Source organism: Galeopterus variegatus, unplaced genomic scaffold (genome assembly GCF_000696425.1).
Source record: "Galeopterus variegatus unplaced genomic scaffold, G_variegatus-3.0.2 Scaffold1955, whole genome shotgun sequence".
Lineage (NCBI taxonomy): Eukaryota > Metazoa > Chordata > Mammalia > Dermoptera > Cynocephalidae > Galeopterus > Galeopterus variegatus.
Genome location: NW_007728066.1, coordinates 109,287 through 124,343, shown reverse-complemented (window position 1 = coordinate 124,343; position 15,057 = coordinate 109,287). Strand labels below are relative to the sequence as shown.

General features: G+C 53.4%; 2 protein-coding genes across 3 annotated transcripts in view; one reads left to right on the top strand and one right to left on the bottom strand.

Annotated features, from left to right (window-relative positions):
• Positions 1–195: 195 nt before the first annotated feature.
• Positions 196–9,811, top strand: HCN3 (hyperpolarization activated cyclic nucleotide-gated potassium channel 3). The gene is made up of 8 exons (XM_008579767.1): positions 196–468; positions 3,520–3,949; positions 4,872–5,033; positions 5,421–5,639; positions 6,048–6,194; positions 6,596–6,836; positions 7,708–7,872; positions 8,317–9,811. The coding sequence occupies exons 1-8, from the start codon at positions 197–199 to the stop codon at positions 9,015–9,017; spliced, it is 2,337 nt and encodes a 778-aa protein (XP_008577989.1). The 5' UTR covers position 196; the 3' UTR covers positions 9,018–9,811.
• Positions 9,812–11,104: 1,293 nt separating this feature from the next.
• PKLR (pyruvate kinase, liver and RBC) overlaps positions 11,105–15,057 on the bottom strand; it is a 7,206-nt gene continuing 3,253 nt past the window's right edge. For both annotated transcript variants that reach the window (XM_008579765.1, XM_008579766.1), the window contains exons 5-11: positions 14,705–14,891; positions 14,092–14,362; positions 13,819–13,969; positions 13,372–13,524; positions 13,111–13,277; positions 11,886–12,067; positions 11,105–11,246 (exon numbers count right to left, since the gene is read on the bottom strand). In XM_008579765.1, the coding sequence (XP_008577987.1) occupies positions 11,140–11,246; positions 11,886–12,067; positions 13,111–13,277; positions 13,372–13,524; positions 13,819–13,969; positions 14,092–14,362; positions 14,705–14,891 (1,218 nt within the window). In that variant the 3' untranslated portion in view covers positions 11,105–11,139. The remainder of the gene's footprint in view (positions 11,247–11,885; positions 12,068–13,110; positions 13,278–13,371; positions 13,525–13,818; positions 13,970–14,091; positions 14,363–14,704; positions 14,892–15,057) is intronic.

Sequence of the window (15,057 nt, the reverse complement as noted above, 5' to 3'; positions counted from 1 at the left end):
CCCCCCCCCCCCCCCCCGCAGCCTGCCCGCTAGTCTGTCGCACACACCCCCTCCACCCGCGCGCCGGCAGTTCTGAGCCTACAACGCATCGGCTCCGAGCCCGCCGGGCTCCGCTGCCTCCTACTCCAGAAGGGTCGGGGGTTCCCGATGGCTGCGGCGAGGTCTAGGAAGCCAAGCGTGTAAGCGGGCGGGTGTCATGGAGACGGAGCGGCGGCCGGCGGCGGGAGCGGGAGAAGGGGCGACCCCTGGACTGGAGGCGGCGCCTCCCGCGGCTCCAGTGCCTGCGACCGTGGCCTCAGGTCAGATCCCCGGGTCCGAGGCTAAAAGAAGACAGCTCGGGACGCTGCTCCAGCCGACGGTCAACAAGTTTTCCCTTCGGGTGTTCGGCAGCCACAAAGCAGTGGAAATCGAGCAGGAGCGGGTGAAGTCAGCGGGGGCCTGGATCATCCACCCTTACAGCGACTTCCGGTATTGAGGGCCTGGCAGGGAGGGTGGGGGACACCGATCCCACCCGGGCAGGCAGAGACACAGGAGCCGGCCCGCCCCACCCTCCACCATCACCTCGTTTCCTGCACAGGGGTCCCCGGGTGGGGCGGGAGAATCACCTTCCCCAACATAGCCTGGGAATTCCTTGGCAGGGTATCCTTGGCCTTAGATCCTCCGTGACTTGTCAGACTTGGGGTTCTGGTAGGGGGCAAGCAGACATCAGAGGATCTCCAGAGACCTGGGACACCATCTGGATGACAGGGACTACCGGAGTTTGGGTCCCCCGCCTCCTCCAGTCCTGCTTGCTGGAGATCGGGGAAATTATGTCATATCCCAAGGCTCGGGGTCAGCCTGAGGGAGAAGCCAAACTTCCTCATCTCCCACCCCCAGCACCTGCCTAGTTCAGCAAGACAGGCTACCAGGAAAAATGGGGACGCTTGAGGTGTGGTGAGTGGGCCAGACCTCAGCCCTCGTCGCTGTCCCTGGTGCTGAATGTGGGATGCTGCAGGACAGGGCCAGTACTCAGAGCGATCAAGGCCGCAAAGCAGGGGCACGACCACCACCCAGGTGACACCCAGAGAGAAAGGACGGAGGGTGGGTGTGGGGCCCTTTCACAGTCCCCACCAGGCTGTACCTCTACATCAAAGTCGCTAGGGGAGGAGAGCAGCCCTGTCCTTGGAGGAAATGAAGGACAGCTTTTAGATGAGGCAGGGTTGTGTGCAAAGCACCTAACCTGGGAATGAAAGAAGCGGAAAGGATGAGGTGTGAATCTGGAGCCTGAAACACAGTTGGAGACCCAGACATCATCTTGAAGCCACAGACATATCTGCTACACTCCCTAAATGTTCCTCTTCCTCCCATTGTTCCTTCCACTCCTCTCTTTTTCACTGCCTCATTCCCACCACACCAGCACTCCTTTTCTAATCTCCTGTGGGTCTCCCTCCCTTTCCCCGGTTCACCCTCAGCGGTATCCCCAGAAGCCATGTGTGCCCCTTATGATTATGCTTCTTCTCTGTCCTTTCTACTGCATCACTGGCTGGGCTTGTGACCGCCTGTGAGTCAGACTGTGAAGATGCTCTTAAGGATAGGCAAACCTTCTTTCCCTCCCCTCTGCCAGTATCTCACAGTACAAGATTTCTCCTTGGCATTCCAGGAGAGAGAGGAAGAGGGGGTCGAGGGTTTGCTGTTGATTGAAAGCACACAGTCTGAAGGGCTTCCTGGAGGCCTGGACTTGGGGACCACCAAGCTCCTTTCAGAGTCTGAAAGGTTTGGTTTTGCAGAGTCAGAAGGGGGTTGGTCCAGGCTTGATGGTGAGATTTGGCTTGTCCCAGGATTAAAACCACCATAGGTAGTTGTGTCCCTCAGATTATCCAGTGGTTTTCTCTGAATGGGGTCTTCATCCAGTTCCCTCCCAACCTCTTCTTTCCACATCTTCTGCTACAGCAGTGTAGCTCTCCTCTGCCCATGTCCTTGCCTGGGCTCAGTCTGAGTCCCAGTGGGCATAGGGAAGTTAGAGGAGAAAAGGAGTGCAGATTTCAAGCCTCACTGCCTCAGGATTTCCTGTGGAGCTTCTCTGTTTGTGCAGCCTTGTCTGAGGTGCTATGGAGGGGAAGGGGCATTCCTGGAAAGCTCAGTTCAGATGGGAGGCAGTATAGACCACCCCCACCCTGGAACATGGATGAGCAGATCCCATCAGAGAAACAGGTCCATGGGTCCAACTATGTTGGGGAGAAGGAATGGGGTGCAGAAGGCTGGGGAAGGTGTGAGATCCTAGACTAGGAATGGGCAGGGAGCTGGAGATGGGAGAAACAGCAACCTTCTCAGAAATCTGGGGATAAAGGGTGGGTGAGTCATAACACCAACTAGTGCCTATACAGCACTGTCACATCTATTGTCTCGGTGGAAATGTTTTCAACAGCCCTGTGAAATTAGCACAGGGTACTTTATCTTTTCTTTTAGCTTCTAAATTATTTAAAAATGGTCACAAAGACCATACATAGTAGGGAGGTATATATTATATATAATATGTTTTTATATATAACATTTATAAATTAATATTATATATAATATACATATATGTGAAAGAGTAATTATAAAGCAAACTTTCATGTAACAACTATCTAGGTCAAGAGATGCAACCTTAGAAGTAGAGAGTAGAATAATGGTTACCAGAGGTGGGGGTGGTGAGGAAAAGTGGTGGACTGATGGGTACAAAACTATGCTCTCTACCCTAAGTGAATCATTGTGCAGTATATGCATGCATTGAAACAACATTCTGTACCCCACAAATATGTACAAGTAAATGTTAAAATGTTTTGAATTGGGGGGAAAAAAAAAAACAGAGAGATGCCACATTGCTAACACCATAAAAGCCCCCCCTAGTGTTCTCACATTTCTTTCCCAAACCTACTATCCTAGCTTTTGTGGTATTCATTTTCTTACTTTTTAAATGGTTTCACCATTTTTGTATGAATCCCAAAACAATACTATTGTTTAGTTTTGCTTGTTTTTGAACTTTGTATAAGTGGAATCATCCAATACATATCCTTATGTCTCTTGCTTCTTTTGCTCAACATTAAATTTGTGAGATTCATCCATACTGCTGAATATAGCTGTAGTTGGATGATTTCACAGCTGCATAGTATTCCAAGCAATGAATATATCACAGTGTATTTACCTACTTCTCTTATTTATCTACATTTTTTAACTGATGGACATTTGTGTTGTTCCCAAATTTAATGCTGCTATAAACATTCCTGTATATAACTCCTGGAGCATATGTTTCCCTTGGATGTATATATATCTAGGAATGGAATTTCTGGGTTGCAGGGAATCCATATGTTTGACTTTACTAGATAGTATTGAACTATTTTCCCAAATGGTGGTCCCAATTTACACTCCCACTGGCTGTAAATAGTCATTTTGTTATTCTGTATCCTTGCCTATTCTTGGCCATGTCACATTGTCTTCTGTCAGTCTGGTGGCTGGTGAAATATCATAGTGGTCTTATTCCCCATCCCACTCCCACCTCAGGTTTTACTGGGATCTGATCATGTTGCTGCTGATGGTGGGGAACCTCATTGTACTGCCTGTGGGCATCACCTTCTTCAAGGAGGAGAACTCCCCGCCCTGGATCGTCTTCAATGTCCTCTCTGACACTTTCTTCCTGCTGGATCTGGTGCTCAACTTCCGCACGGGCATTGTTGTGGAGGAGGGTGCTGAGATTCTGCTGGCGCCTCGTGCCATCCGCATGCGCTACCTGCGCACCTGGTTCCTGGTTGACCTCATCTCCTCTATCCCGGTGGACTACATCTTTCTGGTGGTGGAGCTGGAGCCAAGGCTGGACGCTGAGGTTTACAAAACTGCACGGGCCCTGCGCATTGTTCGCTTCACCAAGATCCTCAGTCTGCTGCGGCTGCTCCGCCTCTCCCGCCTCATCCGCTACATACACCAGTGGGAGGAGGTGGGGCGGGGAGGTGTGCAGGGGGCTCACAGTCTCCTCTGGGATGGCACTATGGGTGGGGCTCCTGGTGACTTTATAGGGTGGGGCAGATGGTTGGAGCTTCCGTGGTGGGGGAGAAGCAGGGATAGAATAAGGGTTCAGGGGGATGGAACCTAGGGTGGGGATGGTGGTGCAGGAGGAGAACAACTGCTAGACAAGCACTTCAAGGTTAGTTGGACGCTGGTTGGAAGATGGGGCATGGAAGAGGCTGGAGCTTCAGCTTCAAGCAGCAGAGTTTAGTGGTTCCGGCTGTCGGCTCATTGTCTGTGGCCAGACTCCAGTTTTATTATTTAGTATATGAGACTCGTTTTCTCTTCTATAAAATGAGAATGTTAAATATACTTACCTATGATAAGGTTGTAAGGATTAAAGGAGTTAATATATGTAAAATATTTAGAAAGGTTTCTGACACATAGTATGTTCTCAGTAGATTAGCTATTATTATTATTATTATTATTATTATTATTATTATTATTATTATTATTATTATAGAGGAAGACAGCTGCTGGCATTAATCCTTATACACATGCCCTGGGGACATTACATTGTTAAATGCCCTCTCTCCTCTTTTCCAGGCTACACCTGAGCAGCTTGTGCAGTAGATCTATTTGAGTCTCTCCTGTGACACTTACTGTGTGATTCTGAGCACACAATTGGCCTCAGTTTTCCTATTTATAAGATGAGAGTAATAACACAACCTACTTTTCATTAGCTGTACATGTGTGTTATAAAACTCTATTCAAGTGAATAATAGCCACACTTTTTAATTCATGGGGGCTGGGGCTAGGGAGAAGTTCAAAGAGAGAATTTGCAAGGCTGGGAATGGAGGAGGACCAGCAGGAAGGGGTTCCTGTCCACAGCAGCCCCTCCTCGGACTCCTCAGATTTTTCACATGACCTATGACCTGGCCAGCGCTGTGGTTCGCATCTTCAACCTCATTGGGATGATGCTGCTGCTTTGTCACTGGGATGGCTGTCTGCAGTTCCTGGTCCCCATGCTGCAGGACTTCCCTCCTGACTGCTGGGTCTCCATCAATCACATGGTGGTGAGAAGTCCCCACAGATGTGCCTCTTGTGGGTCTTGTGTCTGAATAGCAGGGATGGCCACAGGGAGCGGGAGGTGGGAAATTATCAAGAGAATAGATAGGAATGAGGAGGTGGGGAGGAGGGAGGACAGGGGAAAGAGACCCAGAAGAACTGTTTGTGTGTTGGAGGGAGCAGCCAAGGAAGGAAACCTAGGCAGAAACTTAGGCCCCCAAGCTGCAAAAAGGCTCCTTTAGCATCAGGGCCCCCAGAACCAAACTTAAATGTCTCCTAGGAGGAAGGTCTGAAGTAGAAGGGGGCACGCAGGACTGAGAGAGAAAAAAAGAGCAGGTGGAGAATGAGGCTCTGAGGGGCCCATACCCAGCTCTGCCACACACTCTTCCCCCCAGAACCACTCGTGGGGCCGCCAGTACTCCCACGCCCTGTTCAAGGCCATGAGCCACATGCTGTGCATTGGCTATGGGCAGCAGGCACCTGTGGGCATGCCCGACGTCTGGCTCACCATGCTCAGCATGATCGTGGGTGCCACCTGCTACGCCATGTTCATCGGCCATGCCACCGCCCTCATCCAGTCCCTGGACTCTTCCCGGCGTCAGTATCAGGAGAAGGTCAGCAGGGGCAGGAGAGGGCATGTGTGGACGTGGAGGGGAGATGGAGACTGGGTAGCTTGACTTGAGGCCCATTTTGATGTATACCCCTGTTGGGTCTGTGTCCTTTCCTGCCCCATGTCCATTTGTCTCATGTCCCTGTGTGTACCTTTTCCTTGTTTGGACCTACGCCCCTGTCCTTGGACCTTCCCCCTGCCCATGTCTGGTTTCCCTGTAACTGTGCTGTGTGTCTTCCCTGTATCTACTGTTTTCCTTATGTCCTCCATGATCCTGTGTATCCACATCTGGCTCCATGTTTCACCCCTCTGGGTTTGACCTGTGTTTGTGACGTTCCACACACACCTCCATTGTTCCAGCCGCTCATCTCTCTGTGTCTTCTTTCCCACTGGCCATGGGTTGACCCTCCAGTACAAGCAGGTGGAGCAGTACATGTCCTTCCACAAGCTGCCAGCTGACACACGACAGCGCATCCATGAGTACTATGAGCACCGCTACCAAGGCAAGATGTTCGACGAGGAAAGCATCTTAGGCGAGCTGAGCGAGCCGCTTCGGGAGGTGGGGCTATGCTGGGCCCTGAGGTGGGCTCCTCAAGGACCTGGGCTTCTGGGAGTGCTGTCTGGGGATGGGGGATATTGGTCCACAGGTGCTCTCATAGAGAGTGAGGCCCCATGGGAGGCCAGGTATTTGGAGGGCTTTCAGGGGATAGGGTTTTGAAAGTCTTATGGGGGTGAAAAGGGGGGCCTGTAGGGATCTCTATTTGGGGGGGATGGTCCTGCAAGGGTGCATGGGAGTGCTCTGTAGGTTGGAGCTTAGGGATGGTCCCAGGCCTACTGAAGAATCCAGATCATTTGGCAGATCATGACCTCAGGGGTAGGGTTTCTAGAGACAGTTGAGCTCAGTAGGGGCATCCTGGGGGAGGAGGCAGAGCCTGCCTGACAGGCCCCTTCCCTGCCCAGGAGATCATTAACTTCACCTGCCGAGGCCTGGTGGCCCACATGCCGCTGTTCGCCCATGCTGACCCCAGCTTCGTCACTGCGGTGCTCACCAAGCTGCGCTTTGAGGTCTTCCAACCGGGTGACCTCGTGGTGCGTGAGGGCTCCATGGGCAGGAAGATGTACTTCATCCAGCACGGGCTGCTCAGTGTGCTGGCACGTGGCGCCCGGGACACCCGCCTCACTGATGGATCCTACTTTGGGGGTCAGCAGGCCTCAGGGATAGTGGGGGTGGGTCATGAGCAGAAGACAGGGCAACTGCTCCCCTGAATCAGGGTCCTCACCTGGTTATGTTGCAGAATCGCAGAGTTCCAGCCGCTCCCCAGGCTGACTCAGTGATAATCTCTGGGCCTGGGGCCTAGGGCCCTGCACTTTTAAAAAGCTTCTCAGAAAATTCCATTGCACAGCCAGGTTGCAAACTACTGGGCCATAGAGCCTTTTAGAATCCTTAAATGGTGAAATCCAGGGATCCTTTGAGTTGATGGAAAGATAGGAATGAAGCTGAGCTGGCCCAGGGGCTTGAGCTTTGTGGAGCTGCCCTGGCAGTATGACTCAGGGACCCCGCCTGTTGCAGTGTGGGCAATTCTGCCAGCTTCTGCCCAAAGTGACTTGAGGTGCATATAATCTCTCAGTCTTCAAACCCCCCACCACCCCCAGCATCCCCATCATGCTGCACTTTGCCCTTTGGCGCTGCATTTCTCCTTTGGGGCTGCCCTTGATGTTCCTTCAAGGGGGTGGGAGGGGAGTGAGATGCCCCACGTCTTCCCTTGGGATAGAGCAGTGGGGATGGTGGTGGAGGTTAAAGAGTAGTGGAATAACTGGGAGTCTGGGGGCCAGCAAGACCTGCCTGTTTTAATTTGGAGAGAGTGAGAAGGACAGGGAGCAGTAATCTAGTAATTGTGCAGGTCTGGAGAGAAACAATGCTTGGAGCATCGAGGGACCCTGGGGTGGCATAGGGGGTAATCATTAGTATCTCCCAGGTCTAGGTAGGAGTCAGAAAGCTGGGTCAGCTGCTGCAGGCCCAGTGAGAGGGAGTTCTGGAGATGGGTTCTGAAGCATCCTCTCAACTTCTGCAGAGATTTGCCTGCTGACTCGGGGCCGGCGCACAGCCAGTGTGCGTGCTGACACCTACTGCCGCCTCTACTCACTCAGCGTGGACCATTTCAATGCCGTGCTTGAGGAGTTCCCCATGATGCGCCGGGCCTTCGAGACTGTGGCCATGGATCGGCTGCGCCGCATTGGTGAGGCCCATCCACCCTGTCTGTTCTGGGTCTAGGCAGTGCCCTCACCCCTCTCAACAGCAAGGATCCCAGGCTCTAGTGCTTCAGTGTCATACCTTAACCCATCTGTCCCAGCAAATGCTCCCAACAGGTGGCTCACTGTCCTTATCCCTCAGCATGTCCTACCTCTGGAGATATCACCCCAAGTCCCATGCACTGAGTCCTCCTCCCCCTGAGTACCAGTCCCTGATCCTCACTGTCTCTGATACAAACCCTCCTCCTCCAACCCCTGTCTTTCAATCTCCATCCCCGTTGCCCCATCTCCATACTCCTGACTCCCATCCCCTACCCTCGACCCTACCCCATTCCTTGACTCCACCCATTACCCGCGCACTCTTTGATATCTAACCTCCATCTTGGATTCCTTCCCCATCCTTAACTCCTCCCTCCTGGAACAATTTCTAGGCAAGAAGAATTCCATACTGCAGCGGAAGCATTCCGAGCCAAGTCCAGGCAGCAGTGGTGGCATCATGGAACAGCACTTGGTGCAACATGACAGGGACATGGCTCGGGGTGTTCGGGGCCTGGCCCCAGGCACAGGAGCTCGGCTCAGTGGAAAGCCAGTGCTGTGGGAACCATTGGTGCATGCGCCCCTGCAGGCAGCTGCCGTGACCTCCAACGTGGCTATTGCCCTGACTCACCAACAGGGCCCTCTGCCCCTCTCCCCTGACTCTCCAGCCACCCTCCTTGCTCGCTCTGCTCGATACTCAGTGGGTTCCCCAGCCTCCCCACTGGTGCCTGTCCGAGCAGGCCTTCTGCTGGCCCGGGGGCCATGGGCATCCACTTCCCGCCTGCCTGCCCCACCTGCCCGAACCCTCCACGCCAGCCTATCCCGGGCAGGGCGCTCCCAGGTCTCCCTGCTGGGGCCCCCCCCAGGAGGAGGTGGACGGCGGCTAGGACCTCAGGGCCGCCTACTCTCAGCCTCCCAACCCTCGCTGCCTCAGCGGGCAACAGGCGATGGCTCTCCTGGGCGTAAAGGCTCAGGAAGTGAGCGCCTGCCCCCCTCAGGGCTCCTGGCCAAGTCTCCAGGGACAGCCCAGCTCCCCAGGCCACCAGTGCCTGAGCCAGCCACCTCCAGGGGCCCCCAGCTCTCTGCCAACATGTGAAAACTTTGGGTATACCTGGCCTTAGCTCTTGGCATGCAGTAGTGTGTGCCTGAAGGTAGACGTTTCTTGGGGAAGGCCAAGGGGTCTTGAAACACTGCCCTATGGGAATGTCTCCCCTTCCTGCCATGAAGATGATCTCTCTGTCCTTGCTGAAGCACCCTGCAGCCTGTCTGACATCCTAATCCATTCACCTATTCATCATATGTACTGAGTGCCTACCATGTTCAAGGCACTGTGCCAGGCACTGTATGCCTCCAGTGCCAAGTAGAAGTGACTCGAAGCCCTCTGATAAGGGTATCTACCTGACCATAGTCCTGCCATGTGCAGGCCCAGGCCCATGACCCCACCCTTACTAAGCACAAGTACTTGCCACCACCATCACTGCCAAGTAAGTAGATGTCTGTTTTCCTGCCAATGACCCTGAAGGTTCTGCCTCCTGTGGTTGTCTTCCTGTCCCCCTAGCATAGCTGGGCACTGCCAATTACCTGAGCCTCCACTGCTACCACCAAATGTCTTGGGTCCTGAGTGTGAGCATCTGCCTTTGCCCTCTCACTGCCGCCTGTCTATACCCTCTGAATGGGAACACACATCTGCCAAGTTCCCTGCAGTCTCTGTCTCTGTGGTAGAACTGTCTTTTTGTAAACTGGGAGCCACCTCTTCCCTGTGCCTCCGCCCCAGTGGTGTCCCCTGTTAAAGCTAAGGCATGGTTGGCATCTTCTTAGTGTGCCAACCTAGATCCCTCCAGGTGGGAGGCAAGTGGCTTAATTCTTTGGGTTTTTTTCTGTGTGTGTGTGTGTGTGTGTGTGTGTGTGTCTTAATTCTTATGACTTTTTTCTGTCCATTATCTTATTTATTCAATCATTTATTAATTTTATTTATTTATTCACCTGCTAATTTGATTTGTTATCAATTCCTTTTGTTCACCCATTCCTTTATCCTTTTCTCCCCTCCCCTCCTGGTAGGGAGACAGGAGGAGCAGGAGGAGGCCGGGCTCTCCATGCCAGCTTGTGTGGTCCTTGCCCAACTCCATCAGCAGCAATATTCATCCCCTCCCTGTCTAGGTAGGGGCAAGAGGGGTTGTCCAAGAGAGGGAGGAGGATTGTTTTTACCTTTAATTTTTGGGGTTTTTCTTTTTCCTTCTGAGTTTGCTATTGGAGCAGGAGTAAGGGGAGGGCCTGAGGTATCCAAACCTGGGGAAGGGCAGGCCAGCCAGCACTTCTGCCTTCTCAGGGACAGACTAATCCCTTACCGCAACCATTCTGTCCCCTCTCCTACTCTATAGCATTGAAGAACATGGGGCAGGTACCCTAAATCTCCTTTTCTCCCAGCAGTGGGGAGTTCTGGGGTTCTTGGTGTGTGGGAGAAGTTTTATAATTGCTTCCAAATAGCTGCATTTAAAAAGAAAATAGAGATACTCATTTTGGCTCCTCGTTTGTGTATGGGAACAAAGTGGGCATGAAGGAATTTCTGGGTGCAGGAGGGAGCAGCAGGGCATTTGGCCCAGCAAGGCATGAGAGCAGCCAGGGGAGCAGTCTGCAGGCTCAGCACAGAGGTTGGGAAGACAGTGATGAGATCAGCCACCTGGCTGTCAGTTCTGCACAGCATCCATCTACCCCAGCTTCTCCCAAAGCATGACACTTCAATGTCACCATGTTAGGAGTAGCCTTGTTAGCCACCATGTAGGAGTAGCCTGCCCTGTCTTGAGGCCATAAGGAGGAGATGGTACTCTCCTCAGGAGATGCCCAGGTTATCATGAGGGCCACAGATGAGAACATCAGACTGCATGGATATGAAGTGTTTCTTAAATATTCATTCTGTGGAGACTCTGGACAAGATCACACTGTCTCTCCTCTCCCCCACCCCCAGGGATGGGAAACTTGAGGGAATAGAATTAACCAGCCAAGCTGGGATTAAAGGCTCAGGGCATCTTAGGGCCCAGGTCAGCGGATTAGATGCAGGGAATGTACAATTTGTGCTGCTGGGTGGCCAGCGTGTAATTGGACTTCAGATTTTCAGGAAGTAGAGAATACTTAGAGGTGGGGCTGTAGGAGGAGCATGGATTGGAGGAAGCAGAGTGGGGAGGGGGGGCAGTGGTGGGTGAGGCAGAGGAGGCACGGATATCTCAGGACACACTCAGCACCCGCATGATGTTGGTATACCCAGAGCCAGGTCGCCAGCCTGTCACCACAATCACCAGGTCCCCAGTACGGAGGAAGCCACGGAGTTTTCCTGGGGGAGGAAGAGAAGATGACAGTCAATCATTGAGGGACTAGGCTAGCCCTGTAATGAGAATGAACCACCACCCTCCACCACCTCAAGGTTACCCTATAGGGAATGAGGAGCCTGAAGGAAACTGTACAGTGTGTCCCACAGGTGGCACTGCAGGGAATATGATCACTGCAGTACATTAAAGTTGCAGGTGTGTCTGAGGGGTGGAGTGGAGCATGTTGTTGCTAAGTAGCAAGTCTATCTACCTGTGTAGCTATGCTGATAGGAGGAGGTGGGGTATGATCATATGCCAATTGAATATTAGATTTTAGTTCCAGCTGCAGGGGACTGGGTCCCCCTTTCTCCTCTCATTTCTTGCTCCTTATGCCCTGCTTTAGCCACCTTGTGCAGGCAGCAGCCAGAGTGATTTCTCAGGGATATTCCTGCCCTCTTGGCCTCTCTCCCTCTTCCCTCCACCCTCAGCCTGACTCTCACCCTCCTTAGAGTGCAAGATACCTGTTAGTATTAGTGAATCTAACTGGGAAAATCTGGGGCCAGAGGAGAGGGGCAGAGCACTTTGAGTGGGTGTGGGAAGCTGGGTTGGGGAACTCCTGGTACAAATGCCAGGGGTGGGTAGGGAGGAAGGTCTCAGTGGCTCACCACTTTCAATGCCAAATTGGACCCGGCGATCCACATCGTCTGCCCAGGTAGCCTCTGGAGGTTCACGGTAGAGCAAGGGAAAGACTCCTCGGCATAGATGGACCTGGCGGGCAGCCTGGGCAGAACGGGTGACAGCAATGACTGCTGCCCGAGGTCGGTACCGTGACAGAAGCTGGGCTGAGCTGGTGGAGGCAGAGAAATTCAGCTAAAAACAGTGAAAGTATGTTGAACCAGGAAACAAGAGTTTGGGTTATGGTTCCAGGTGTCACCAACAAGCTGTGTGACCCTGGGTAAGTAACCATACTTCTCTGGGCCTTGGTTTTCTCATCTGTAAAGTGAGTAAAAGAATGCCTGCCCTTCCTACCCCATAGGAAGATAAAAGATAATAAAGATATACCAAATGAGATAATAAGGAGAAACCTCTTCAAGAAACATAAACCCTTTTGAAAATGTACATTTATTTATTTATTTATTTTATTTTATTTATTTTTTTTAAAGATGACCGATAAGGGGATCTCAACCCGTGGCCTTGGTGTTATCAGCACCGCACTCTCCCGAGTGAGCCACGGGCCAGCCCTGAAAATGTACATTTATTTATTTATTTATTTATTTTATTTTATTTATGTGTTTTAAAGATGACCGATAAGGGGATCTCAACCCGTCGCCTTGGTGTTATCAGCACCGCACTCTCCCGAGTGAGCCACGGGCCAGCCCTGAAAATGTACATTTATATAGTACTAATTTACATATCATACTTAATGTCTCTTGTTAATCCTCACAACCCCATGAGGAACAAATGATTTATTCACCACAGATATGAGGAAACAGCAGGCTTATAGAGCCCAGGTGAGTTACCCAAGGTCTCATAGCTAAGTTTCAGAGCAAAGACAACTCAGACCCACTGGGCCCTTCTGCAACACCTCAGAATTATAAAGCTCTGTGGGCTGAATGGATTTGCCTCTGAGCCCTAGAAGCCCAAATGGCCTTGAAGCCAGTGCCCTCACTGATGCCACTGTGTCCCTCCAGCCCCTGGTGCTCACTGGCATGATTGCTGGTGTGCTCTAAGATCTGCCTCTCCTGGCCTCTAGTTCCCATAGCTACCTCTCTTCTTGCCCTACAACGATACTTTTTGTCCCTGATGACCAGACAAAACCCAAGCCTATAGCCCATCCCACCCTACCCCTGCCCCAAAGCTCTATCTGGGCATTCCCAGTGTCCCCCTCACCGGCCAGTTGTGGTCAGCACGATGATGGCAGCAGCACAGCACTTGAAGGCAGCCTCCACAGCACCAATGGCAGTGATCTCAGTGGGATCACGGCTCAGCGGTGCTGCCCGGCGTAGCTCCTCAAACAGCTGCCTGTGGTACACTGCGGCCTCTGCCTCCCGGGCAATCTGCAGGCACCAGGAAGTCAGGCTGGGCAGGGACATTGGGGTCCAGAAGGGGGTTGGTTCCCTGGCCCATTTGCCTTTCTTTCTGCACTCCTACCGCATGCTGCATTTTCACAGCCTCCACAGGGAATTTGCCCTTGGCAGTCTCCCCCGACAGCATGATGCAGTCTGCCCCATCCAGCACAGCATTGGCCACATCGCTGGTCTCTGCCCGTGTTGGCCGGGGCTTGGTGATCATGCTCTCCAGCATCTGGGGGACATGATGGATGTCAGAGCTACAGGAGTCACACTGTGATGGGGGTCCCTGCCCAAGCTACTTCTCTGATATCCACACTCTCAGAGTGCCCTGAAAGCCAGGGTCACAGTCAAGCTGTGCGATCCTTGCAGTTCGGTTTCCTCATCTGAAAAGAGGAGTTAACAGTATCTGACATAACTTCGTTGTTTGAGGATCAGACACTGGACAGCAAAATGTACTATAGATCTAAGGCGTGGGTATTTATCCTCAAGTGTCCCCAAATCCCACAGCATGACCCAGCCTCCAGACCTGTGTGGCACAGACAACGGGCTTGCCCGCCAAGTTGCAGCGCCCGATCATCATCTTCTGAGCCAGGAAAACCTTCTCTGCTGGGATCTCAATGCCCAGGTCCCCCCGCGCCACCATGATGCCGTCGCTCACCTCCAGTATTTCATCAAACCTGGGTTGTTGTGGGAATTAGGGCTAGTGCAGAACCAGGAGATGCCAGGGAGTAGCAGGCAGGAGAGGAGGGGCAATGGGGAATGGTTATGGGGCCTGATGGGAACAAAGACCAAGCCTCACTTCTTCACGCCTTCGTGGTTCTCAATTTTGCTGATGACTTTGATGCCCTGTCCTTCCGGTCCCAGAGCATCCCGGACGGCAGCCACATCGCTGGCTTTCCGCACAAAGGAGGCAAAGACGATGTCGACGCCATGATCCACCCCGAAGCGCAGGTCCCGGACATCTTGCTCGGACAGCCCGGGGAGGTCCACCAGGGCGCCTGGTAAGTTCACGCCCTTCCGGCTGCCCAGGACGCCACCGCTCTCTACTTCGGTCGCCAGCCCCTCTGGGCCTGCGGGCACGGAGAGAGTCAGCTTCGGTCAGGGGTGGGGCCGGGGGCACAGTCACGGCAGAGAAAACACCGGGCTCGGACCCCCAAAGAGGTCAGGAATCATGTCCTACTCGTCCCTCCGCCTTTGTTCTGGACCCCGCACCGAATAGGCACCTGCTGGACGTCTGCGGAAGAAACGACTAACCCAGTGTGAGGGCAGGAGTCTGGATGCTGAGGACTCCTGGGACTGGTGGGGAAGGACGCGTGGCTAGGGGAAGGCGAGGTCAGTCTAAGGGCGAAGCGGGGAGCCAAAGGGAAGAGAGTGCGCCCAGTGCGTGGTCAGGGCGGGGGGCGCTTCCGCACCGATTTTCTGGACCACCAGGGAGATGAGCCCGTCGTCGATATAGATGCGGCCCCCCATCGGCACGACCCGGACGATATTGGGGTAGTCCACCCACACGGTGTTCGCGTCCCCCCGCGTCCGGAACGCCGGGTCCACAGTCACCAGCACCTGGGAGCCCTTCACCAGCTCCACTTCCGAGTCCGGGCCCTAGGGGAGGACCCAGAGGCGACGTGAGCTCCGCCCCCCGCCGTCCCGGACCCGCCCCCAGGCTCCACCCCCGAGGGCCCGCCCGGTTGCCCGAGAGCTCTCCTGCCCCCTCCCCGCCCCAGGCAGGATCCGTCCCTGCCCCGCCCCTCACCCCCAGCAGGATCCC

Bases quoted from the DNA above. Each gene is read 5' to 3' on its own strand.
- HCN3 (XM_008579767.1), top strand. From the start codon at position 197: ATGGAGACGGAGCGGCGGCCGGCGGCGGGAGCGGGAGAAGGGGCGACC. The intron at 5,034-5,420 runs GTGAGAAGTCCC...TCTTCCCCCCAG, and splicing joins TCTCCATCAATCACATGGTG to AACCACTCGTGGGGCCGCCA. The intron at 5,640-6,047 runs GTCAGCAGGGGC...TTGACCCTCCAG, and splicing joins GGCGTCAGTATCAGGAGAAG to TACAAGCAGGTGGAGCAGTA.